The sequence below is a fragment of the Ictalurus punctatus genome, chromosome 25 (assembly GCF_001660625.3).
Source record: "Ictalurus punctatus breed USDA103 chromosome 25, Coco_2.0, whole genome shotgun sequence".
In the NCBI taxonomy this organism is placed as follows: Eukaryota; Metazoa; Chordata; class Actinopteri; order Siluriformes; family Ictaluridae; genus Ictalurus; species Ictalurus punctatus.
This window is the reverse complement of record NC_030440.2, coordinates 13434023-13459539: the sequence shown is the minus strand read 5'-3', so window position 1 is coordinate 13459539 and position 25517 is coordinate 13434023. Positions and strand designations below refer to the sequence as shown.

Below are 25517 nucleotides of genomic sequence, written 5' to 3'. Positions count from 1 at the left end.
CATCCATCCATCCATCCATCTTCTATACCGCTTAATCCTTTTCAGGGTCATGGGGAAACCTGGAGCCTATCCCAGGAAGCATCGAGCACAAGGCGGGGTACACACTGGACAGGGTGCCAATGATCCCAACAGAGTCTTTTCATGTAAATAAATTCAGCTACATTAGTGCTTTATGTAAGTCACCGGGGATCTACTTCACTTTTGTTCCTTATCATATTTGCTTGCTTTTTTTCACCACACTAAATCTAAAGTTGTTCTTTTGAATAAACTTTCACTTTGTTAAATGATGAAACTTCTTGAGAGCTCTCCCACACAGATCGGTGAAGATTCATCAAGTAAAGAGGACACCGCTCAACACATCTTCATATTTAAAACAAAGCTTCAGGACGTTTCATAACACAGCTCAGCACAAGTTGACTCTCAAAGCTGAGAGGGAACTGAAGGGGTGTCTGGAATAAAAAAATAGGGAGAAAACTAAGAATCAGACAGGACAAGAGGTGGGCAGATAACCATAATCCTCCTCATGCAAAGCTCCGTCACTAATTCTGAACTCGACTGATTGTTGAAAAACTAAACAGGAATTCACTCTTTCAGTCATGTGGAAGGCGTTCAGTCAGTCATGTTTAATTGATTTGTCTATACACATTACATATGCACCTGTGGTGCATGGAAACATATTGGCGGAAACAGGCAAAACAAAACAAAATTCAAGATCATTTTAAGACTCAATCAAGAGGATATGCCCAAGAAGAAAGGAACGTCTAAACACCTCAAATCCGTGTACTGAATTCCATTTTTCATTCAGTAATTACCCAGAGCAACTTATAAAAAGTGCAAACAGCTGAAAGTCTGATGATGTAAAGTATTAGGAGAATATTCATAACCTGAAAGACAAGAGTAAATATGGTTCATGTAAAAAGTGTCACATCAATAATACTGATATAATCTAGAGTCTCAGCTCAAGTCTCATGAGTGCATATTTTAGAGCAGGCCAAGTTCTCTGTTCTTTGCTTTTTAGAGACGAAGAATGCTTTTTGTCTTTCAGCACATATAAAAAAACCATCTACTGCATTTATGATGGGACTATATCGAGATATTACTGCAAAATGTCACAATTATGATTATTAGTATTAGTATTCTAATATCATTTGAAGCGATTGTGCCATCATTCTTGATAAACAGACATAATATGCCCTCGAGCATGTCCATTATCCATCTTACAGAAATGATTTCATCATAAACAATAAAAACAAACACTCCCTTTGAGAGTTGTGTTAATCTCGCCCCCGATAAAGGCATATTACAGGAGATCAGTGGTTGTACACATTAATAGCTGTGCCACAAAACAACATATGAGCAGGATATGGTAGGTCAGTAGATCAGTGGATGCTGTGAGAGGTTCAGAGCACACAGACTTGATAGGTTTTACATCAGGAATGGATTGTGTACTGGACAGAGAGAGAGAGAGAGAGAGAGAGAGAGAGAGAGAGAGAGAGAGTGACTGCAACAGAAATTCAGACGATGAAATGATTCTAATTCATTATCTTTAACACAGAGACCTGAATTCTGGACACTCCACATAAATCAGACGTAAAGCTGTAACTATAATTTTTCAGACATCATACATGGGAAAGTGAATATACTATACGCACAGTATATACTTTTGCTTAGGATAGCCACATAACCACCTCGCACCCTGAGCACCCATCAGCCATATGCTTAAAGACACATGCAGACGGTGCATGAGTGGGCTGAACATCTCTAATGAACACAATATCTCATTAAAAGAGACAGGTCAAAGTGTGTGTTGGGGGAACAACAGGATTCTGCCAAATGCAGGCTTAAATGGAGCTGGCCACAAGTGTTTCAGCACAAAGCTCATTTCTGCAGACATCTCTGGCCTTTTGTTTTGGTGTGTTTGCTCAGTCTGGTGGTGGAGAGTGTTGACCCTGCTACCCTTTGGGACTGATTATCCTCCACATTCCCAGTGATCCTGGAGATCAGTGAGGAAAATTGAAAAAGGATTCAGGAGCCAGACTGTAGGAGACGTAACGCTTGATCAAGGTCCGAAAAGGATCCGCAGATAAGCTGAGTGTCTAGTTTTCCTGTTGGATTTTTATAGCAAGAAAGTGTGAGAAGTGCTAGCTGTTGTATTCAAACAACAAGACAAATGGAACATTTTATCTTCCATCTACAGATCATGGTGGAGAAAGTTAGATATATGAGTTATACAGTATACAGTATAAGATATACAGTAAGTGTATATACTGTATAATAATTAGATAGATAGATAGATAGATAGATAAATAGATAGAGAGTCCACTTTATTCATCCCAGAGGCAAATTCACCTATTACAACAGCACAGAGAGTTAGAACTATACTGAGTAAATATGTATATATTGACAAGTGAAGTGAACTGTGAAGTGAGAAACAGAAGATGGCAATCAATAAAAACAATCAAAAACGTAAGTGTTTTCTTTTGAGTGTCTGTATTGTGTACTATGTGTCACAAATCACTTTCTTTATATTGATGGTACAATTGAAGATCATGAAGGAACAGTACATATGTTTATACACCAGTCTGTGATAATTAATACAAATGTTTGTATTTGGGAGAGATGGTCCATTTCAAATACAATCTATTTACAATTTTGCTAGTTTATTAGGTAACACCTGCCTTGTAGCTTCACTCATTGGCCATTTATCAGGTACATCCACCATATTGCATCTTGGAAGTACACAATTACAGACTGTAATTCATTTATTGATTCATACAATTAGCCAGTCCATCCACAATTTACAACATCCATCAATTGAAATGGACCACCAGTAGCCCATAGATACTGTATCATTTGGGAGTTAGATGAAAATGCAAAAATTTGGAGGTGGATGCAAACATAAGCTTTTTTTTGTTGCTGTTTTATTTTTTAATAAAATACAACCAGAACAAACAAATTCACTGTGAGATTCATAAACTGAGAAAATCAAGAACTAGGTCCCAACACATGAACATGATGTACTGCATATAACAAGTAACAACAACAACAATCTACCACAATGATAGCTACTAAGCAACTAAGAGGAAAAACGCAAAACTTATATAGGAGACTAATCGGGGAGAACAACAACAACAACAAAAACAGGCATGCACAAACACAAGATATGATTTGTACAAGCGAAGAGGAATGCTGAATCCCAGTTTGCCTACTATCCGTTCTCAATAGTATCCAAGATAAGAATTAGTGTGTCCCAAATTGCAGTATGTTGAAATGAGTATCACAGACGTATCCGGATGGTCTGCTATTTCCGCTAGATTTTCAAAGTATGGATTCATGGACAGTTTTTCAGCTAATATTACCCACAATTCCGTATGCGAGGGGGGAGTTTTGTGACGGTTTGCTTCGCCAAATTTGACCTGCAAACATGAGGGTAACATCTGTGATGTGTATTTTAGAGAGGTGTTAATGAAAATAAGTCAAGAGAATGGTAAATTAAAATGCATGGTATAAATTATGTAAGGAATAATGAATAAAGAAAAGCTGAAATGCAACAAGGAGTTTGTTTACGGTGACAGTGTGCGTAACTAGGCAAAAATGTTCTTTTCAGTTACACAATGTGTTCACATGTCCCAGTACTTGCACACTCAAAAGTATTTATTTTTCTTCACAAAAAGAGTACATACTATTAATGCATAGTATAAGTGGGGTGCAGCATTACCCAAATCCATTAGAGGGTGCCATCTGACGTCTTGGCGGAAAACTGTCCATGATGGGTGTGACAAAATCTTTGGGAAGATTATTATTTGGGTAGTAAATTTTCATATGTGATAAGGCAGGCAGGATGTATAACTAAATATAAAGTCTAAGAGTTAATTTTGAAACACGCCAGCCTTATGAATCAACAGTGCAGTTCTGAAATAGTGAACTTTGGTTCTTCTTTGCTTCCTATAACATCCTCCTCACTGGGCAGGATGGGTGGATTTGGAGGTATACAGTATTATTATGGGATATATAAATGCTTATGGAATATCAGGGGTGCCTTCTGAAACAAACAATTAGAACAAATAGAAACCATCACAGAAATTCGAATGGCTTCTACTACAAATACCATTACAAACTACGAGTTAACCATTAAAAGCATTACCACTACCATTATGAGTCCTTAATAGTATCCACTATACTTTACATGCCACCATGCTTCAGGAGTTTCTTCCGGGTACTCCGGTTATCTCCCCCAGTTCAAAGACATGCATTGTAGGCTGATTGGCATGTCCAAAAAAGTGTCTAATGTATGAATGGGTGTGTGAATGTGTGAGTGATTGTGCCCATGCCCCCTGGGATAGCCTCCAGGTTCCCCGTAACCCAGTAAGGATAAGCGGTACAGAAAATAGATGGATGGAATAGAAGGCAACAAATTACCATTACAGTTTCCATGAAAATCAATACAATTCCCATTATAAACCCTCATAGATATTTTTTTTTCATACATTGTTTTTTTCAGGAGGGTGGACAAATCATAAATCTCACATAGCCCAATGGGTAAGGATTGTTGCCCAGCATGTTGCCCAGTCCCAGTTGTTGTGAACACTTCAATTATAAGATCTGCTGATCTATCCTTGCATCACAAGTAAGTAAGTAAGATAGTACCTTTATTTTTTTCTGAATATGTTTAACATATATATAGTGACTGCGTTCTGTGCTAGCAGGAGAGTTGCACTACAGTTTTTATTTTGTCTGTGATCTGTCAGAAAAATAGTTTGACAGACTGCAACAGGTAGCCTGCACTATACATACATTGTGATGTGGCATAATGTGTTGAAGTGCAATATGTTTAAACATAGCTACATAGCAAATGGAAAGCAGTAAATAAGGTTTTTTTCTCTCCTGGTTGTTAAACCTGCTTGAATAATGAAAAATAATAGCCCAGGCATGAAATATGCTTGTACCTTCTGGATATATAAAATGAAAGAATTTTTGAATAAAAAAAACCCCCAAAACAAATTAGTTGTTCATTTTCCAATTACACAAATGTCTCAATAACCTTCTTCCACTTTTGAGTTGTTTCCTCTTTAGAGAAAAGTAAATAATGAATTTGGTAACGTAATACATTTAACCTGTTTTTTTGAAAGGTACAAATAATTCTGTATTTAACTAGACTGCAACACGGCTTCAGCATCATCTCATTATACTATTTTTAGCCTCATGTAAAGAAAAAGCTACATCTTTCCATTGCTACCGCACTGCTGCTTTCTCAAGTACCACTTACATTTAAACGATCCCAATGGGACAACAGTCGCAAATCAGCCGTGCCTTTAACTAATATCTCATAAATTTAGTCCTCTGTTTTTACTCAGGGCAGATGATGGTCACATAATCATGCTGCCTAAAAGATAAGTGTCTGTTCTTTTGAAGCTCATGTATATATTCAGAGTCTTGCTGATTTCAAGGTCATTTTTGGCAGATCTACCTCGGCACACTGAGTAGGAAATTACTAACAGGTTTCTTTTATTACATAATTGTGAAACGCTGAAGAGACATGTATCAAGAGCTTATAATTCCTGATGCATTTAATGAAACCCACTGATTTATAAGCTGTACTGATTGAAGTACATGTATTCTGCTTAGGGCTTGCTGGAAAGTGAACTCAAAATGTACACAACTCATTATACAATCACATCTTTATTACATTGCAGTAATAAAATATTAGACTGTGTAATACTGTGTTGATTCACCCTGGCACTTTCTCTCTTTTCAGAAGTGCACTAACTGCTTTTGTCCACTAACTGCTTTAGACCACATAATGCCTCATGGTGCCCGATCATTCATTCACCTGATGGCCTAATCATCATTTTAATCTATTCTCTTTTGTGAACCCCAGAATACACTTTTAAAAACAAAAAGTGCTCAGTCCTTAACCTTTAATTCATCCAACTCTTCATTACAATTCATCAGTTAATGCTTAATTTGTAAGAATACACTATGTAAAATGAAGATTTATGGCGGTTTATAATACAAGAAGTATTATATAGAATTACCGTACATCTAAACATCCTGTCCACAGATCATTCTCAGTAGTGCACTAAAATAGGTCATGTCTGCTCAAGACGCTTTTGAATGACCAGCTCAGGAAAGCCGGTCCTGCTGTCCATCTCTCTGGTAAAGTAGAGATCAGTGGCTTCCCCTAGAATCACTTCTGCTGTAGTGAACACTTCCAGGTCACCCAGCACGTGACCGCCAACGGTTCGACCCTCCTTATCAGCCAGGCAGATGTGAAGATGAGCTTCAGTGTTTAGTGTGCCTACCAGAGATACAATCTCAAAGCATTCCTGCAGCTGAATCACCTACAAACACACACACACACACACACACACACACACACACACACACACACACACACACCCCAACCATTAAAAACTAATTCATGAGTCATAGAAATACATAAACATTTTTAATATAATGTAAAACACAGTATTTTACTGAAGGATTTAGACATGCACAGTGCCACATCATGGCTCCATCGCAATACTAAAGAAGCAAACCTCAGACACAGAATATACAGTATCTGGTCTGATTTACTGTATTGCGAAACTAGTGCACATTTCCTTTAACTATATACCTGATATAGACCTGATTGGTGTTGTCTGCCGTTGCATTGGCCAGTCGTAGTGTTGCCTTTGTCACGCTGCCCACGCATGTGATGATGAATGGAGCTTTGAGCTGCTTCTCCTCTACAAATGCCTGCAGAGAGGAGAGTAACTCCTGTCTTGGGCCCAGACGCAGGGCAAACACACTCAGAGGCGAGCCTGGTGTGGCCTACACACAAACACACAGACAGACAGAGAGAATGACTATGTGTAACGATACCTGTTGGAGACAAGCGCAGATGGGCAGGGTAGCGTGCGTAGAATCGACAGAAGAGTAAACACGGAAGACAGACGAAAGTCAGGCGAACAATCCAAACGAGGCAGGGCATCGTAATCGATAAACAGGGAGATATGTCCAAACAGGGAGATAAACAGGGAGATATGACTGAAGGCTGGGCGGCCTTCAGTCTCCAGTGGTTCCGGTGGGGAGTCATTGGGCACCGCCATGGCCAAGGGACCCGGTATTACTGGCTTGAGGAGAGAGACATGGAATGACTGGGCAATGTGGCTATGCTTGGGCAGGTCCAGGCGGTACGTGATGTCATTAATCTGCTTCAGGATACAGAAGGGGCCGATATACTTGGGTTTAAGTTTTCTGCCCGGGAGTGGCGACTTTCGAACTCTTGTGGAAAGCCGCACCCTGTCCCCGGGTTGATAGTTGGGGTGATTCCTCCGGTGCCGGTCCACCTTCTGTTTGGCGGTGCGGGAGGCCTGCACCAACTGTTGATGGGTGCGTTCCCAGACCTGTTCACTCCGGCAGAACCACTCATCTACCACTGGTGAGTCAGTGGGGGAGGCGTACCAGGGAAACAATGTCAGCTGATAGCCCAAGACACACTGAAAGGGGGGTGAGATGGGTGGCAGAATGTCGCAGAGAGTTTTGTGTGTATTCCGCCCACGGGAGGAAGTGGCCCCAGTCCTCCGGATTGGTGGCGCAAAAGGTTCGGAGGAATCATAACTTCTTGATTGGCCCGTTCTGCCTGTCCGTTGGCCTGGGGGTGGTAACCGGAAGTGAGATTAACAGTGACTCCCATCTTCTCCATGAAACTGGCCCAGACACGAGACGTGAATTGCGGACCCCGATCACTCACAATCTCCTGCGGGATGCCGAAGTATCTAAACACGTGTTGGAAAAGTAGTTCGGCTTGGGAGAGCAGGTACACTCAACCCCGAGGGGGACTGGCTCCAGGTAGGAAGTCTATGGCGCAGTCATAGGGTCTGTGTGGTGGTAAACCGCTTGCTCCTATCTTGCTGAACACCTTGGAGAGGTCACGATATTCTGGAGGGACCGTGACCTAGGACTCTCCACTGTCGTGGTGGCCACAGGGACCGTGGGGCCACTCAGGCAGTGGTGTAGACAGTACGGGGACCATTGGGTAACTGTCTGTCCGTCCAAGATAACTGAGGATCATGACATTCTAGCCAAGGTATGCCGAGAATAATGGGGTGCTTGGTAGAGACTGTGAGACACAGGACGATGGTTTCATGGTGAAGAGCACTGACTTGTAGGCTTACTGACTGTGTACAGTGTGATATAATCCTCCCTCCTATTGGGGACCTGTCGATGGATTGGACCTCTCAAGGTTGGAGCAAGGGGCGTATGGGGAGGCCGAGATTCTGCGCTGTCCTTTCATCTATGAAATTTTCGGCTGCTCTGGAGTTGATGAGCGCTGAAAGAACAGCAGCCTGGCTTGAATGCTCTATTATCACAGGGAACACAAAGATATCAGAATTATATAAATGGACTGGACTCACCCGGTGGCGACGAGGTTTGCTGTCCGTGCTCCCCTCGGCCTGTCGTGGCATCCTATGGGGACACTGACGAATGACGTGGGTGCCCTCGCCGCAATAGAAGCACCGTGACTCACGATGTCGCCTCTCCCTCTCCTCCTCGCGGGTCCGGGCACGACTGAACTGCATTTGTTCCGCTGGTGGCGCTGGCTCTGGTGGAAGCGGGCACCACAGCACGGGACCGTTCGTACGGCGTAGACGGTCCAGCCGTATTGCCAGGTCAATGAGGTCATCGAGGGTTAGCTGCTCGCCCTGGCATGCCAACTCTCAAACCAACTCCTGGTTTAGCCCCTGACAGAATGCGGTCTTCAGTGCTGGCTCATTCCACCCACTCCTTGCAGTGATGGTGCGGAACTCCAGAGCGTATTCTACCGAGTAACGTGAGCCCTGCGTGATCTTCAGGAGTTCCTGACCAGTCTCCCAGGCGTCAGGGGAATGATCGAAAGCGCGTTGGAATCGTGAGAGGATATCCACTAGAGAGGGTCTGACACCGCCTCCTCGCTCCCACTCCGCTGTAGCCCATGCCAGGGCGCGTCTGGTGAGTAACTCTATGAAGTGAGTAAGCTTTCGGTCCTCCGGCATCTCCGGGTGGCTCTCGAAGAACAGCGTGCACTGAAGCATGAAGCCCTTGCATTGCTCCGGCTCTCCAGTGTATCGCTCCGGTGTAGGCAGTGGTGGATAGTGCACAACCGGCATAGCTGGAGTGAGCGCCACTGGCTCTGGTGCGGCATACACGGGGGGAAACGACAGAGGAGGTATGTCAGTAGCGGGGGCAATCGCGGTTTGCCCCCCCGGAAGAGTCTCTCATTCAAAAGCGATATTTGATCCCGCTGTTCAACTATCTCGCGGTTTTGCTCCAAGATCTGGCGTTGCCACTCTGGCGCGTCTGCTGCCTCCATAGTAGGCGAAGTAATGTGTAACGATACCTGTTGGAGACAAGCACGGACGGGCAGGGTGGGGTAAATCACAGGTGTTCGCACTCAGTACTCTGGCGAACTCGAGCGCGGGCATGGCTGGGAAGTGTAGTTCTCGTCCGCCATGTTTGTAGGCGGCACTGCATTTTGAGAACTGCAGCCGCGAGTTCGCCACGACGTAACACTATGACCTCTAGATAAGACTCAGGAAAACATTGCTACCCAAAGAAAAAAAGGTTATATAGATACTACAAGACAAAGTTTAATAAAACAAACAAACAAAAAACACATCCATTGATTCATACTTTATGTGTGGCCAGTATGCATTACTGGTCACTACAGCTTGAGGTGACATGGATATGCATGTGTTTTATTATACTGCTGCCATTAATGGTGTTATGGATATTCCGGAGGCTACTCTGGACTAGAGAAAAGAGAAAAAGGTTCCAGTACACATCTTAACCAGAGAATAGCCTGTAATGGAGTCAACTTGTACTTCTAGTGTCACGATTTAGAGTTGGACATGGATGCAAGTGCAGATAAAGGTTTATTAATAATCAAAACAGACACAAAAGAAGCTATAGACAGTTGGTATGAGGTGCTTCTCCTGAAAAGCTGTCTTTGGTCAGCACCAAACATGTCTGCTGTTACTGTGGCCAAACAACTCAGACTTCTTTTTGCATCAGATGGTCTGCTCTTAGGCTGAATTTGCTGGGACAGTCAGTCCTGGACAGAGTGTCAATCGGAGCCATATGTAGATGATTTTCCTTACAGTGGAATGATGGATTTCAAATCATTTGGAGATCTTTTTAAATCCCTCATAGGCAGCCACAGCCTTTTTTCTGAAGGGCTTATATAACTTTATTTAGATCTTACTTTTTCCATGTGACTGATCTGTTTGTTTGTTTGTTAATTTAAATAGTGAAAATGACTACAAAATGTCAATTTTATGTGCCATTTGATAGAGTATATCACCTTTAATAGGCACTGTTTCAAAGAGGATCAAATGTTTGCTTGTCCAAATATGTAAAAAAAAAAAAAAAAAAAAAGAAACCCACTTATTTTTTCATATGACTATATGTACATCTGGCCCATTGAGTCGAATTAATGAATGAGACACAGCTGTAGTGAGACACTATTGTCAGGTGTCTGGGAAAGGAGTAAACCCTGGACAGGAGCGGCTGAGCATCTGGAATTTCACAAACGCGCTCAGTGTTTTGTCTAGTCACTAAAGAAATTGTGAGGCTGTGTATCTTTCAGCAGAAGTAGGCCTCTGCAGTGTGTCCTTTTCTCATTACACACCGCATGCTGTGAATGCACTAGTGCCTTTGCGCAGTTTGTGTTTTGTGTTCCACAGGTCAGTGCATCTATTCAGCATGTCTTTCTCTTGCCTGTCTTTATCTGCCTCTAATTCTCTTTCTCCTGTGGACTGCCTTCTCCGTCTGTATAGGTTGCACACACCCACCGTCTTTCTGTGTCTGTCTCTATCTCTCTGTTTCAATGAACTCTTCATGGGGGCTAAAAGGGCCACAGTGGACACCTGTAGACTCTGTGAGGGTGTTTTTTTTTTGTGTGTGTGTGTGTGTGTTTTTTTATGGCCTGGGCCTCCTGACACTAGCCAGCTGGAGCATTTTAAATTCAGACTGTATCCAAGATGAAATAGAATTGTTTGGCCAAAAATGAAATGTATACTGTACAATTTATCTTTAACTGAAATATAAGCAGTCAGCCAGGACATGTTTAGTGTCTGAAGTTTACTTGTTCAGTTTTATACTGCGTGCCTGTCTTAATCATCACACATTATCTCAATAGACATCATGGTATTTACATATAAACAGTTTCATTAAAAAAATCTGAGTATGTGCACATTAACCACAAGGTTTTCCCCTCTGCTGTGTAGTTTTGTCTATTTACTTTTAGATTGCAGAACATCTTGACACGGTTTTAAAATTTACACATGTAGTTTGCATTATGCTAATTCCCTTCTTTTTTGATTACCCCAGTTCTCTCATAACTCTTCATACCCTGTGCATGTCTGTCACATAGACCCTTGTCTTGTGTAATGATTCCAATTTACTGATTAAACATTGTACACTACATAAGAGACAAATAGGAAAGACTACTTTTCTTTTCAGTAAAACATATATACTCATACCATTGATGTTTCCATTTTCCGTAACAGCAGCTCCAGCTTCTAGGCAAATCACAGGTTTATATTACTGTGCTCCTTCTAATATGTCATTGTTTTCAAATATTGTGTTCTATTATGTTTCTATAGAAAGAAAAACTTCTTGTAACAGTCTAGCGATAAAGCTGTGATACTCACATGCACAAATGGAGAACATACCAAAGTTCACGTTTTGTTAATAAATAACTATAGTATGTGCAGTGCCACCGTGCCACTCAACAACTTAATGTTATTGTTTTTTAAAAGATCAACAATACACTGCTATACATCACATACAAAATATTAATAATAGTTTATAAATGAGCTTACCATTTGGCTTCTGGCAAAGTTGCCCCCTTGAAGTCCTACTTCACACTGAACACGTGTGGCCAGTTTTATATGTATTTCCTTTCTGGTTGTTGGAACCAGGAAAACTAAAAAAGCTACAGTTAAAAGTTACTAAAAAACTATTGAAAGTTACAAAGCAAAACACAGAATAATGAGAGCTGCATGCAGTGTAGGAAGTTTACCCAGTTAGAATGTGTTATAGGAGCTATAGAAGAGTTCAATCAATAACAACTGGAAAAGGAGTAAAGGTTAAATGTGCGGAATGTCTTTAAACCAACAAAACATTCAGCCAAAATTGCTTCACGTGATTGATGTATTAAATTGGAATTTTAATACAGCAAAAAGATACAAGCAAGCTGACCTTTAACGTGTAATGTTGAGTGGCTGGGTGATGCACTACAACTAAAACTAAAAGCAATTTTCACAGCATCTGTTAAAACATAATAAAGCAAGTGTTCCCTAAAGAACAATCAGTGGTCACGTAAGGCCACCTGCTGGTCAACGTCAATGAATACGTCTAGATCTAATTCAGAACAATTACTGTTTTGGGGTGTCAGAATGACCCATTTAACCCTTTAAACACAAGATTTTTTTTAAAAAAAGATTATCCCTACGTTTTTCTTCTTCTTCTTGCTCATCTACTTTTTTTTGCCATTAAAGTGGATGGGAAGAGTTTCCATCCATATATAAATTTCCATATATTGCTAATAATTGAATACATCTAATATTCATAAATAAATATTACAATTGTAGTGCTTTATAAAATCTGAATGAATAGCAAACCAAAACATTGCTAAGTAATGAATAGAACTTATTATTTCTCAGTGTAATTCATTATAACTCAACATCCTGTACACGTTAAAGCAGAAAAACACTAAAATCGGGAGTTCCAGAGAAATTAAGTGGCCCAGATAGGGAAACATCTGGGCAAAAACAAACAACAACAACAACAAAAATAAACAAGTCAGTTAAATGAACGAAATGATAAACTTTCCATTTGGTGTCTTTGGATGTTCCACTTCATTCTGTGGAGCCCAAACATTTAATAACATCTGAAATATCTGGTCACATGAAGGCTGATACAAAGCATTCCAAGCAAATCAATGTTTGTTCTCTGATGCATTTGCCACCATCATTCTTAAGCTATAGATTGATAGAAGGAACATCTTTGATGTTTCACCATAAAGAGTCACATAAAGAACCATCCCTTCTTCTATACATCCACCTTTATTGACGTTGCTATTACGGCATAGATAAAGACGCACTGACCCAATTCCACAAGTGTTCCTCTTATAAAGAAAGGGGCTGAATGTTTCAGAGAAACATTTTTAATCTTATATCTGTGACCCTGGTGCACTGTAGATGCTCTTTTTCGTCCTGGTAATAAAATGGATTAAATAGACCATCATCATGCTTGCGCTTCAGGTACTTGATGTTGAAGAATACACGCCAGTTTCAAATGTTACTATGGGAGAACTGGGATTTGAAAGCATAGTTAACTGAAAACTCAAATGCAATTTTCCATTTGTCCCAAAGCAGATGACTTATTTGGTGTCTGAGGTTTTTTTTATGTCTGATTTATTTATTTATTTTTTTAGCTTTGGCCTGGATACAAATGTAGCTAAGTAATGGAAGTACAATATATAGAAAGTATAAATATCTACATCTAATTCTTCATTGATGATTCTTAGTTTCTAGGTGTTTCTCATATCATTTGAAACGAGGCCCTCAATTTGATATGTATATGTGTCAAAATATTCCATCCATCCATTCATCTTCTATACCGCTTATCCTACAGGGTCACAGGGAACCTGGAGCCTGTCCCAGGGAACATGGGGCTCAAGGCAGGGTACACCCTGGAAGGGGTGCCAATGCATCACATACACATTCACACACTACGGACACTTTGGACATGTCAATCAGCCTACCATGCATGTCTTTGGACTGGGGGAGGAAACTGGAGTACTCGGAGGAAACCCCCACAGCACGGGGAGAACATGCAAACTCCTCACACACCGGGCATTGGTGGGAATCGAATCCACAACCCTGGAGGTGTGAGGCAAATGTGCTAACCACTAAGCCACCGTGCACCCACGTCAATCTATTAGTTCAACAAAATGCATATTAAAGTAGGCTACGAGGCAATTAAGTTTAATAAACTTAATTGATGTCACGTCAATGCCGTATTCGGTTTCTGACTCCATTTCTCAGAATGCACCTCCAACTACAAACATGGCTGCCATGGACTCCAACTCCCAGTTCACATGCTCAAGTTCACCCAATTACTGATCGCACACACCTGGACTCAGTCACCACTGTACACCATATAAACACACTCACTGCACCTAGACTTTATGAAATATTTGTTCAGCTCTGTATCTCATCTGATATACCAAGCCTTTGATGAAATTAGTATTTTTGCTGTGCAGTATACATTATTATAGTATACAGGATTACAAGAGTAAAGACAAACAGTACTAAAGATGTTGAAAGGATGCTCAGTATGAGCAAGTTTAATAAGAGTCCTGGGTTGAACACAGTAGATGTCTACTGAATCCAGGTGAGATTAGAAGACTAGAAGAAAAGGTGAGATTTGGTCATAGACTGTTTATGGGAAATACAAATCTTTAGGGTATTCATATGGAACCAGAATGTGAGTCACATTCAGTCACAAAGCAGAAGCTCCAAGCAAAAAGGAGCAAAAAATAAAAATGGATTTATTATACTGGTAACTCCGATTAAAATAATCTTTTGGTGGCATTAAAATGTGCCATAGCAGGAAAATCTTGCTAGCACGTGGGAATTGTACAAGTTTATACTGAATTATCACACTTTTGTGACAATTCAGATCTTACCCGTCTGGAAGCCAGAAAAAAAAGCGAAAACAACAAGAAAAAGTGTAACAGACGAAGCAGAAATGTGCTAAGTGGTGGAAATAATCTAATAATGAATTAATTAAGGATGACAGCTGTAGGCTAAACCATAAAGTAAAGTAACGCTAGCCCAACATCATTTTGGCAAGCAAGCAAACAGCTAGATAGGAGTCAGCGCTTGCGTTGGCACATGTAATATTAATTATTAATTATTTAGTTATTATTTGGTCAAATGACAAATTATAGCACTATATCTAGCATACAGAATGCTTCTAGGTAACATAATGGCAATAAAGAGGGGAGAAAATGCCAAGAGGACCCCTTGCATTTTCCTTCCTGTGGCCCCCACAGTCCCTAGAATCACGTCTGTCTGTACTTCCTGGTACTCACATCCTTCTAATTGTTTCACAGCTGAGCACGGAACCACAAACTTTATTAGTGCCATGAAGCCACTGGTCTGTTCTGAACACTGGGTGGCGCAAAAGCATCAGTTTTTCATCATCTGTGTCATCTCCCACCTGAAGTTCTCGCACTGATCTGCATCCTGAGTATCATGCCAAACTCAGATCCATTCATTGTTTAACAATGTCTTGTGGTATGATCAATTTGTGGAGTAAATGGCTGTGACTGTATGCCCATTCAAACTACATGACAAGAACATCTGTGCTGCTCCTTTGGCTTCCCACAATTCAGTGCAACTGTGACGCTTATATGAGTTGAGAAATCTTTAAAAAATGAACACAAATCCAGTTGATGTGCAAAAAAATAGGCCATTGCTGACACAATTCAAAAGATAAAGCAGTAAAGTGATAAGGCAATACAGTACAATGAGTACAATATGAAGCCATGTATTCTTCACTGGGGCTGACAGGCCGCTCCTCCTTTAGTAATACAATCACAGCTATATCTTAAAATTTGCCATTGATTTAGTATTTCAACATGATCAGAATAGACATGTCTGAGTATCCGTCTCCAAAGCTCTGTTCTCTGTGTGTGTAAAGCTCACCCTCGTGTTTGGCACTGGTTGTAAATGCTTGGCTACAGGCCACCCCAAATGGCTCCGTTTGTCATACAACACTTGTCTCCTATTTGAGACCGTGGCTGAGGGAGAAACATAATGGCAGTTCAATTACCTGCTTTATTACCACATGATCTGTCCTTACTGCCTGCACACATTTTGATTTGTCCCACCTTGCACACACACTGGCAGCACTCTCTACAGCCTTGGCAAAGAGCTGCTGGCTCGCCCGGGCCCATGTGAACCTGCTCGGTTTGTGTGGGAAGGAAGCAGGTGACACCTATTCATTAACCATTAGCACTCGGCGTCCGCGCCAGGCCAGCTGGCCTCCGTGCGCTCCTTCACCCAATTCACTCATATTTCTCTAAGGAAGGAGCTTTTAATAGATGACAAAACTAAATGAATGAATTTGCTACCTCAAAATGAGCTGCAGATGTGAATGATGGATAACGGACACTCACGTAGACTCTAATTTTCATACCTTCTGTTGCAGACACCATCAAAGTAATGACCTGAGCATGGGGCATCAGGTTGAGATTATAGTAAGATTATAATGAGGTTATAGTCACAGTTTATGATTCTGCATTAATTAATCCCTTTGTGATTGTTGTCTTCTGTCTTTATTCTATCTACTGTGTTGTGTTGTTAAGTATTTCATCTGGTGGTGTTGTTCAAGTCTGTTAGCAGTTATGTGACATCAGTTATTTAAATCAAATCTAATTTACACAATGTTCAGTTACCTAATACACTGTAGTTCATCAGTCAACATATGGTTAGTGTTCACTTTTTGCTTATTTTATTTTAGCTATCACGCTAATAAAAGGCTGTCTGACCCAAAAATATATCCATATATCTTTCACGCTTGTTTCACGCAACACTGGTAAGCCGTACAACTTCCCGTTTCTGCTACAATATTATTTTCAATCATAGGAAAGACCATGGAGGTGGAATGAAAACATAAATGTGATTCTGGTCGGGTGTGCTGTTCAGTATGAAAACTTCTGCAGCAGTGATTTTTCTTTTTTCTGGCTTTCTTTTAAGAAATAAATAGACATTTCATCAGGATTGAACATATGACAGGCAAGTGTTATTACACCATAAAATATAACAGCCATCTAGGTTCCAATCCAGGCCATGTAACACAGTTTGCCCAGGGAAGAGGTACGGGTATATAAGGTTTGGGAGATTTCTAATTTGCATATTCATAGTAGCTGGATTTTACAGTTTTCTTTTCTGTGTATTTCTGTACTCACTTTAATATATTTATTATACAACATTACCCTGTTGAAACAAAACATTTTAAAAATGTTTTGAAAAGGAATTCGTTCTTCGCTCTTGCCCCAGTGTTGGTCACCTTTAGGGTCTTTAGAAAAAGAGCAAATAAAGCTGATTGATTTTCCAGGTGCTGTCGCTGCACAGCCAGGCAGATATTTACAGAAGAGGCAGTAAAAGTGTGCCATGTTTAACCAGCCTGATTTGTGCAGACAATTGTGTGTGTGTGTGTGTGTGTGTGTGTGTGTGTGTGTGTGGATAGGAGGCAGATGCTGTGGGTAGGTAGAGCTCACAGATAAGAGGCCTTTCAGTCTTGCCTGAAGTGAGATGTGCTTGTAAATGCATGTCAAACTCACTGGACTAAAAGTCATTTACAGGTCTGGTTTCATGGACATACAGTAGTTTAGCTTCTTTAAGATGTGGGTTGGACACATTCATGTTGTTGTTTTTTATGGAAGTATTTATGACATACTACTTCTCTTACCAGATCCAACATGTTAAATTGAAGCCGATATAACATTGCTCTTTTACAGAATACAACCCAAGTAATATCTGATTACTGCTGGGCCTATGACAGTCCAATTTCATATACAGTATAGACAAAGTAGAGGGTGGTGATGCATTGTGCATAGCAACAGATGGTCTACATCAATAATTATACATAGAATAAAACCGGCTAAATGTCCAAATTAGTGCATCTGTAGGATGAAATATACTATATCTCATTCTCATCACATGTCCTTACCAGACTGTTTTTGAAGCTACAGATGGGCTGAACGAAAAAAATAAAATGCTGAGCATCCCTGTTCACTGCTAATCCCAAGAATATGCTCAGCTAGAGCTCCATCTAAACCCAGGATTAGCAGAAATAGTCCCTGTGTGCAGCAACAGTCCAGGACTGATTACAGCAGAATCGAGACACTCGTGGCTAAATATTAATGAATGAGTCAAACAATAAGACTTTTGGGGTGCTGCTGAATAAAGCTATATATAATTATACAGTGATTTGTTTTTCTTTACACTTAAAAATCTTTACATTTTCATTGCATGGATGTAAAATGTAAAGAGGAGTGAAGGGCCTGTTTTAATAGGACACGGTGTCACACATAACAAGTAGTACACATAAGGGTTAATATGGAAGCACTGTGTGTACTCTCTGTGTAGGGGCTGGTACTGAGAGTTGTAACCTTGTATCATCATCATCATCATCATCATCATTTTTTCCTTTAATTTTTTCTAGTGGGGTCGCGGTGGCAACAGGCTGAGAAGGTCAGCCTGGACTTCTCTATCCCCAGCCACAGAACCCAGCTCCTCCCCAGACATTCCCAGACAAACAGTAAAACCTCTCTGGTGGTTTCTGACTTTGCCATGAGGTCCCTGTCGAGGTCCCTGTGGTCCTCACCCTATCATGGAGGGTAAACCCTGTTGAGGAAACTAATTTCTGCTGCCTGTACGTTCAACATTATTTTTTAATCAAAACCCCGCACTTGTGACCATGCTTGAGGATAGGAATAGACTGTAGATTTCAAGATTTCCTCTGAACACTAAGCTTCTGCTTCGCAGCCACACTACAGTGACTGTAACACGGCTGCTGCTGACCCAATCCATCTGTCAGTCTCACTCTTTCTTTTTACATCACTTGTGGATAGGTTCCCACCACCAGGGGTAAGGTCCTTTTCTTCATCTAAAAGGAGCATTCCACACTTTTAATGGAGTGAACCATAGACTTGCTGCTAGTTGCTGGTTTTCATCCCAGCCACATTACACTAAGCAAAGTGTGTGTTGGAGGTCCACTTTGGATAGTGCCGAGAGCATAAAGTCATTTGCAAACAGCCCATCCATGGTTGGAGGCTGGGGGCTCAATGGTTAAGGCTCTGGGTTACTGATCAGAAGGTTGGGGGTTTAAGCACCAGCACCACCAAGCTGCCACTGTTGGGCCCTTGAGCAAGGCTCTTAACCCTCTCTGCTCCAGGGCACTGTATCTGTGCTGTAATGTATATGTGATGAATAAAGGCTTCTTATTCTTCTTGTGTCTTATTTCAACTTAATGCCAAGATTACATGCCATATAGTGACCCAGACAGTGTGATTTTTCTATAATTGGAGCATACCCTCTTGTCCCCATATTATATTATTATTGACCACAACCCCAGTTTTCCAGGCCAAATATACTACCACAGATCTCCATGAAATATTGCAGAGGTGTGTTACTCACACCACCTCAACCTTTTCTAATGCCTTCAACCACTCTGTCCAAATCTCCTCCATCCTATGTCCTGAATTGCATGCATATTCTTATTAGGTAATCTGATTATGATTATAACGATATATTTGATTTTATATACATAGGTTCTTTGATTTTCATATGGTCATGAAAATCAAATTTCATATCAGCCATCATAGACTCCTCTTGTGAGTTCAGCATTCTTTCACACATTTCACCCTGGGAGAACAGAGCAATGTCTCTGATGTTCTAGTTTACATGCCCATACACAACAACCACTCTCATCTAAGTAATCCCTCAAGTAATAATTTAAGGCTGTGAAATCTGAGTGCAAACTAAAATCATATTCATGTGTATAACAAAATACCAGACATGGTTCTCCTGTAAGTTAGAAGACATTCTGATTCAATGAGATACCGTGACAACAGTTGATATAATATACCTGCAGTATTCACATTTCTGAATAGGACACTCTAAGTAGCTGTGATGTGTCCTATCAGAGACAAAGGACTTAGATGGAGGTCTAAATCCTTGCTCTGTATATGAAATAACAATTCATGAAAATGTAACTATATACAAAACAAGTCAATAACCAGACAGTAGGACAAACTCAATTTTCCCCTCAAATTTACAAGGTAGCTTGATGATGGAAGGCGGTGGAACACAAACTGGGGCTCGTTAGTTACCTTTAATGTGTAGTGAGAGGCAGGACATAAAACAGTATACTTAGAATACACCTTTGTGGAGCAAATCCACAAATCATTATCAGTGTCCATCACAGGAGTCAAAATACAGGCATGCAAAGTCAAACAGGGTAATCCATAATCTGTGTGAAAATGGACAATGGCCAAAACCAGGAAGTACATACCACAGAGAAATAAAATAGTATACATAGACAAACTAATCAAGCATTGCATTGGTCAGGTGACATGTAGGGGATCCCCTTGGTCCTTTTCTGTTCTCCCTCTATACCTGCTCCCTTTGTGATGTCATATCCTTGCATGGGTTTTTATACTGCTGCAATGCTGATGATACCCAATGCATCCTCTTCTTTCCTCCATCAGACACTCATGTTTCTGCACAGGTTTCAGCATGTCTGGCAGACATCTCATCATGGATGAGCTACAACTAACTCCTGGGAAAACTGAGCTGTTGTTCATCTCTGGAGATGCATCCCCATGTCAAGATCTTGGAATCTCCCTGGACAACTCTTCCATCTCATCCCAACATCTCTCATTATATGCATCCTTAGGGTTAGCATGGCCAACCAATTGTCCTTCTTGCCCCACATTGCTAAACTGACTCACTCATTTAGGTTTCTTTTCTACAGCATTAGGAGGATCCAGTCATTTCTATCTAACGATGCCACTTGGGTTCTTGTTAAGTTCCTTGTCATTTCGAGACTGCACTACTGGAACTCCTCTCCTGGCAGGTCTGCCCCTATGCGCCATACGGCCTTGGCTAATCCAGAATGCAGCTGCAATTCTTGTTTTCAACTTCTCCAAGTTCTCCCACACCAATCCATTGCTACGCGCTTCCTGTAGCTGCCTGCATCAGATTTAAAAACCAAGCCAAAAACATACCAGAGCCCAAATACCTTAAGGATCTTATCATACCCCAATCTGCACCATGCTCCTGTGGATCCTCTAGTTCTTCGTTTGGAACCACCATTTCTCAGGGTACTAGGAAGACATGCATAAGAATTCTTCTTTGACCTGGACCACTGAATTGATTTATTGATCCTGAAGGCTTGTCGAGTGCCGGTCACAATGGCATACTGTCTGTCTGAATGGGATTTTCCATCAGAGTCAGTTATTTCTCTCTTAACTCCTAAGCATGTCTGATGTGTTTGTCACAGACAAAAGCCAAAGAACAAATACAGCAGGGGTGACTATGCTGCTTCTGGAAGTAAAAACCTTACAGAATTTAGTTTTAAATCTATCTGATGCAGCTAATCAAGACCTTGTGGAGACATACTATATGGTATCTCCAGTATCATCTACAGTCCAATTAAATTGATTTATTTTTCCCTAAATCCCATCTGGGATCTGAGTGTATTCTCACTGGTGGCATGCTCCTGTTTTTAGTGCTCTGCTTCACCTTTAATCTTGACTTCTCTTGATTGAGAACACACACTCACACTCCAGCTCTGATGTCTGCAAGCCAGCACACACACACACACACACACACACACACACACAGGTGGGAACTGCTGAATCTAACCTTCATACTGACACTAACGCTATTTCACCAGCATCTGCTTCTTCAAACAATTTCTCTAAAAACAAATTTAGTTTTTTGCTCTGTTTCATCTTGCTAAACTAAGACACTGACTAAGACATGCTAAGACATTTATTGTTATGAGACATTGGTGAAAGAATTGTAGTAGGTTTAACCTTAAAAAATACTTGGTAGGGCCTTTCCATTCACATTTATTTGTTATGATAGGAATTTTCACATCTGTAAATACTAACATAAGATAGGATAATTACATTACCTTGGCACATATCAACAGAAAACAATGTTACATAAACATGCAATTCGGATTTTAACAGGACCCCCAATATGGTGGTGGTTAATTTTTAAGCACAGCAGTGACAGTAACATGGCAATGTCTGTCATGCAAGAACAATACTGAATTAGACCAGGGTTCAATTGTATGACATTTTCTGTCAATCTAGTTCAGCAAAATACATTCATGACCAATAAATAACCATTTGCAGGCAAGATGAGTTTAGACATGAGTTTTTGTGACTCTCTCACAAGCCACATCTGAAAGTCTGTGATATCACTGAAGATCTGGAAACAGTTTGTTGGATAAATTTACAGAAAATATTTTGTGAAAGACAGAATTCCATCACTTGTTTGCAACATTAGCCTTGTAACACTAGTGCAAAACTAAAGAACTGTAGACACCAAAACTCTAAATGCCACTCCAGAAGAATCTAATTCATCTTCCCACACATTTACAAGATCAGGGAGAAAATAAGAGCTGAATATACAGAGCATACTTGAATCTGTAGCACATAATACCGCTTAGTCCTCCAATCTTCTACAGCCATGTTCATTTCACAAGATGCAAGTCATGATGCAATCCTCATAGTTCTGCATTTAGCAACACCTGATGAAATGTTAGCTAATAACGCTCCTGTTCTGTTTACTACTTGGCAATGAATAGTCCACTGACCCAGCAAACCAGTGTAGAATTTATAACAAACTATACTAGCTATGTAAACACACCAGAGACACCGACAATCTTTGAACAAGCATGAAAAACATAATTTAAACCCTTTCTAATAAAGATCTGTAAAGCTTATTTGGATTACAAAATTATCTTTAAAATACAGTCTCCTGAAAAAAGGATGTTTAAGTATATATGACAGATTAATATATGATGAAATCATGGTTATAGGTTTTTCTTCCATTTTTACATGTCAAACTGTAAATAGTAAGTATTTGCAGGTAGGATTTAAAGTTGTGAGTGAGGAACTGAAAAAAAAGTGAAATATTAGCATTGTGAAAAATGAGTCTACTGAAGAATTAGCATAGATCAGATAGAAAACACTGTTCCTGGTCTGTCAACACTTAATTCCAACTTATTGTTTAGTTATTCATTTTAAACTACTACAACAGCTTACAATGTAAAATTAGCAAAGAGTGCTTGTTCATACAAGTTTGTCTTTCACTTCAGTCAGGTGTTAGTGTGATTTTGACTCACACTGTCTGTGGTATTTGCTGTGATAATGATTGTGGCCTCTAAGCTCTCATTAAAGCAGTGTAATCTGTGCAGTGGGAGTGAGTGATAACGGGGCTGTCTCCTGTGGGACTTGAACTGAGCCAGGTGGAGAAGGGGCTTCTGGGTATTCTGGCTATTCCTGCCATGAGCCAGCCTATCAGGATGCAGAATCCATGGAAACATGTGATGCCTCACAACATGGCTGTGTTGTCAAAAACATGGCCATGCTGTCTTTCTCCAAGATGGACGTTCTCCAGTTCTGCTTGCTGGCTCGGGTCTATGTCCCGATATGGATTGCTCATTGGAGACGAGATGGCGTTTAATTAAAAAAAAATTGTGTGTGCGTATGTCTCCATGTGTGTGTGTGTTGTGTCTGTAAGAGAGAGAGAGAGAGAGAGATGGTGTGTGTGACGGACTAATTAGGACCAGCAATTACCCCAAACTGTGGCTGCGTCCCTCCCCTCGACTGAAAGGACAATAGGTTGTCTGTCAGTGCCAGTGTTGCTCATGCATGACAGATGTGTGTGGACGCCCTAGACAATGGCGCCAAATGGGTACCCGATCGGCAAGAGAGTGTGTTTGTGTGTGTGTGTGTGTGTATGTGTGTGTATGAAGGGGGAGTAGTGGGTGGTTGAGAGATGGCAGCTTGCATCCGAGACAGTCTGCACAGGGTGAAGAAGATCACCGCAGGACCAGCAAATCCAAGCAGACCCCCATGGACTGGCCTTACACACAGACATACACACACACACACACACATACATACACACAAACCTGTCACAGGCCCCATGGAGCTGGCTGCAGTTTGCTAATGGATGTCTGCCACCAGTATCTCAGCCACCAGTCCCACACACTCACTCTTTAAATATGAGCTTCTCGAGGAGGAAAAATCTGGATCTTTTATTAGTGTGTATAAGAAAAACAAGTCTTTGTCCGTTTCACACATCAGTATAAAATGAGTAAAGTCCACAAGATACATTTGTGTTCAAAATGCTTGAAAAACCATAGAATAACAAAGAACTAGCAGAACTAGTGAAGAATTAACTTAGTGAGGCAAAATGTCAGATTAGTAGTCAGTAGGAAGACTGATAAGACATCATTACCTTTTACACCAGAAAGAAGAAAAACAGACAGGACTTATGTACTTTTGTTTAACATACAGTAAGCATTCAGTGTGCTGGAAAGTCTTCAGTGATGATTATGAAGTACTGTCATATGATATGCCTCAGTGAGGAATTAACATAGTAAGGAGTTGTCTTACTGAAGAATTATCATAGTGAAAAATTTGAATAGGGAGCAATTAGCCCAGTGAAGAATTAGCATAGCGATGTATTAGCAGAGTGCACAATGTGCATAGCAATTAATTAACATATTGAAAGAGTAACCTATGTCCATCATTGATATTTGTTAGTCCCCTCTTACAGCAGATTTGAAAAATGCACTTTAGGGGGTGGATCCAAAGCATGTGTGTGGAGATGACATACAATGTGCGAAGGTACTCAAGGACTATTCAAGGAAGGGAAAGACTGCTGCTTATGCCAACAACAAACACACAAATCAGCATATTTATATATTTACCCGGGCCAGTGGGGGTTCAATGATTGAAGCTTTGGGGTAATGATCGGAAGGGTTAGGGTTCAAGCCCTAGAACCAAGCGGCCACTTTTGGGCCCTTGAGCAAGGCTTTAGAGCAGTGTGTCATGGTTATTTGCTCCAAGGGCGTGGCATCATGGGCTCTGACCCCAACTTTCTGATGCCAACAAGCTGTGAAGAAAATAATTTCACTGTACTGTATGTATATATGTGAGAAATAAAGACTAATTTCTTATATTTCATTCATAAACCCTATTTGAATGGAATTAGATTTAAATGAAGAACTGAAGTTATTCCATCATGTTCAGCTGCCACTCTGACCAAACACTTAAGAATATTCACACCACAAATGCATATAAAACAACATATGACTGTGTGACTTGAATCTTCTTCATCCGCTCACCACTTAGGAAGTCCTCTTGCCCCGCTCCTTAGCTGTCTGATTGACAGAAGCTGAAAAAAAGTGGTGGTAATCACAACGTGATGCTGTTGCCCTCTCATGCTGCTCTCTTCTGTCAGTATTCCTCGGATGTGACAGGTGCTAAGACAGCCATCCTTAAGAGAACGCTAGACGCATCCATGCAAGCTCCATAGATTATTTTTCCTCTTCACTTTTCAACACCTTGTGTGCGCATTCACCTTCCTCCATGACTGCTGATGACTTCCTTGATAAGAAGATAAGCAAAGCGTGCATGGTAATTCTTTCTGTCCTCTTTCCTTAACACATTTTCTCCTTTTTCTTCTGGAGAGATCCTACAGATTATCTTGTCCAGCAATCCTACCACCTGTCCACTGGATCCCATCCCTTCACAGTCACATCCATTATATACGACTCCATAACATCTGGTCATGTACTGACTGCCTTCAAGAGAGCATTATTATTGCCATCTTGAAGAAGCCCATTCTAGATCCCTCAGACATCAATAAGTACTGACCATA

General features: G+C 40.7%; 1 protein-coding gene across 3 annotated transcripts; it reads right to left on the bottom strand.

Annotated features, from left to right (window-relative positions):
• Window positions 1-5660: 5660 nt before the first annotated feature.
• Window positions 5661-12241, bottom strand: LOC108257511 (bifunctional protein GlmU). Of its 3 annotated transcripts, XM_047150981.1 has the most exons (4): window positions 11847-12241; window positions 11505-11543; window positions 6628-6813; window positions 5661-6341 (listed from the first exon to the last, which is right to left on the bottom strand). In XM_047150981.1, exons 1-4 carry the CDS (start codon window positions 11847-11849, stop codon window positions 6090-6092), a joined length of 480 nt encoding a protein of 159 aa, XP_047006937.1. In that variant the 5' UTR covers window positions 11850-12241; the 3' UTR covers window positions 5661-6089. The 3 variants fall into 3 exon arrangements, with proteins under 3 accessions (XP_047006937.1, XP_047006936.1, XP_047006938.1); XM_047150980.2 differs by lacking the exons at window positions 11505-11543; window positions 11847-12241 and adding an exon at window positions 8400-8564; XM_047150982.2 differs by lacking the exons at window positions 11505-11543; window positions 11847-12241 and adding an exon at window positions 8400-8564 and having other exon boundaries at window positions 6203-6341; window positions 6617-6813.
• Window positions 12242-25517: the final 13276 nt, after the last annotated feature.

Excerpts from the sequence above, each read along its gene's own strand:
- LOC108257511 (XM_047150980.2), bottom strand. The coding sequence starts at position 8,564 with ATGCAGTTCAGTCGTGCCCGGACCCGCGAGGAGGAGAGGGAGAGGCGA. Across the intron at positions 6,814-8,399 it reads GCAAACCTCGTCGCCACCGG|GCCACACCAGGCTCGCCTCT; the intron begins GTGAGTCCAGTC and ends GTTTGTGTGTAG. Across the intron at positions 6,342-6,627 it reads CGGCAGACAACACCAATCAG|GTGATTCAGCTGCAGGAATG; the intron begins GTCTATATCAGG and ends GTGTGTTTGTAG.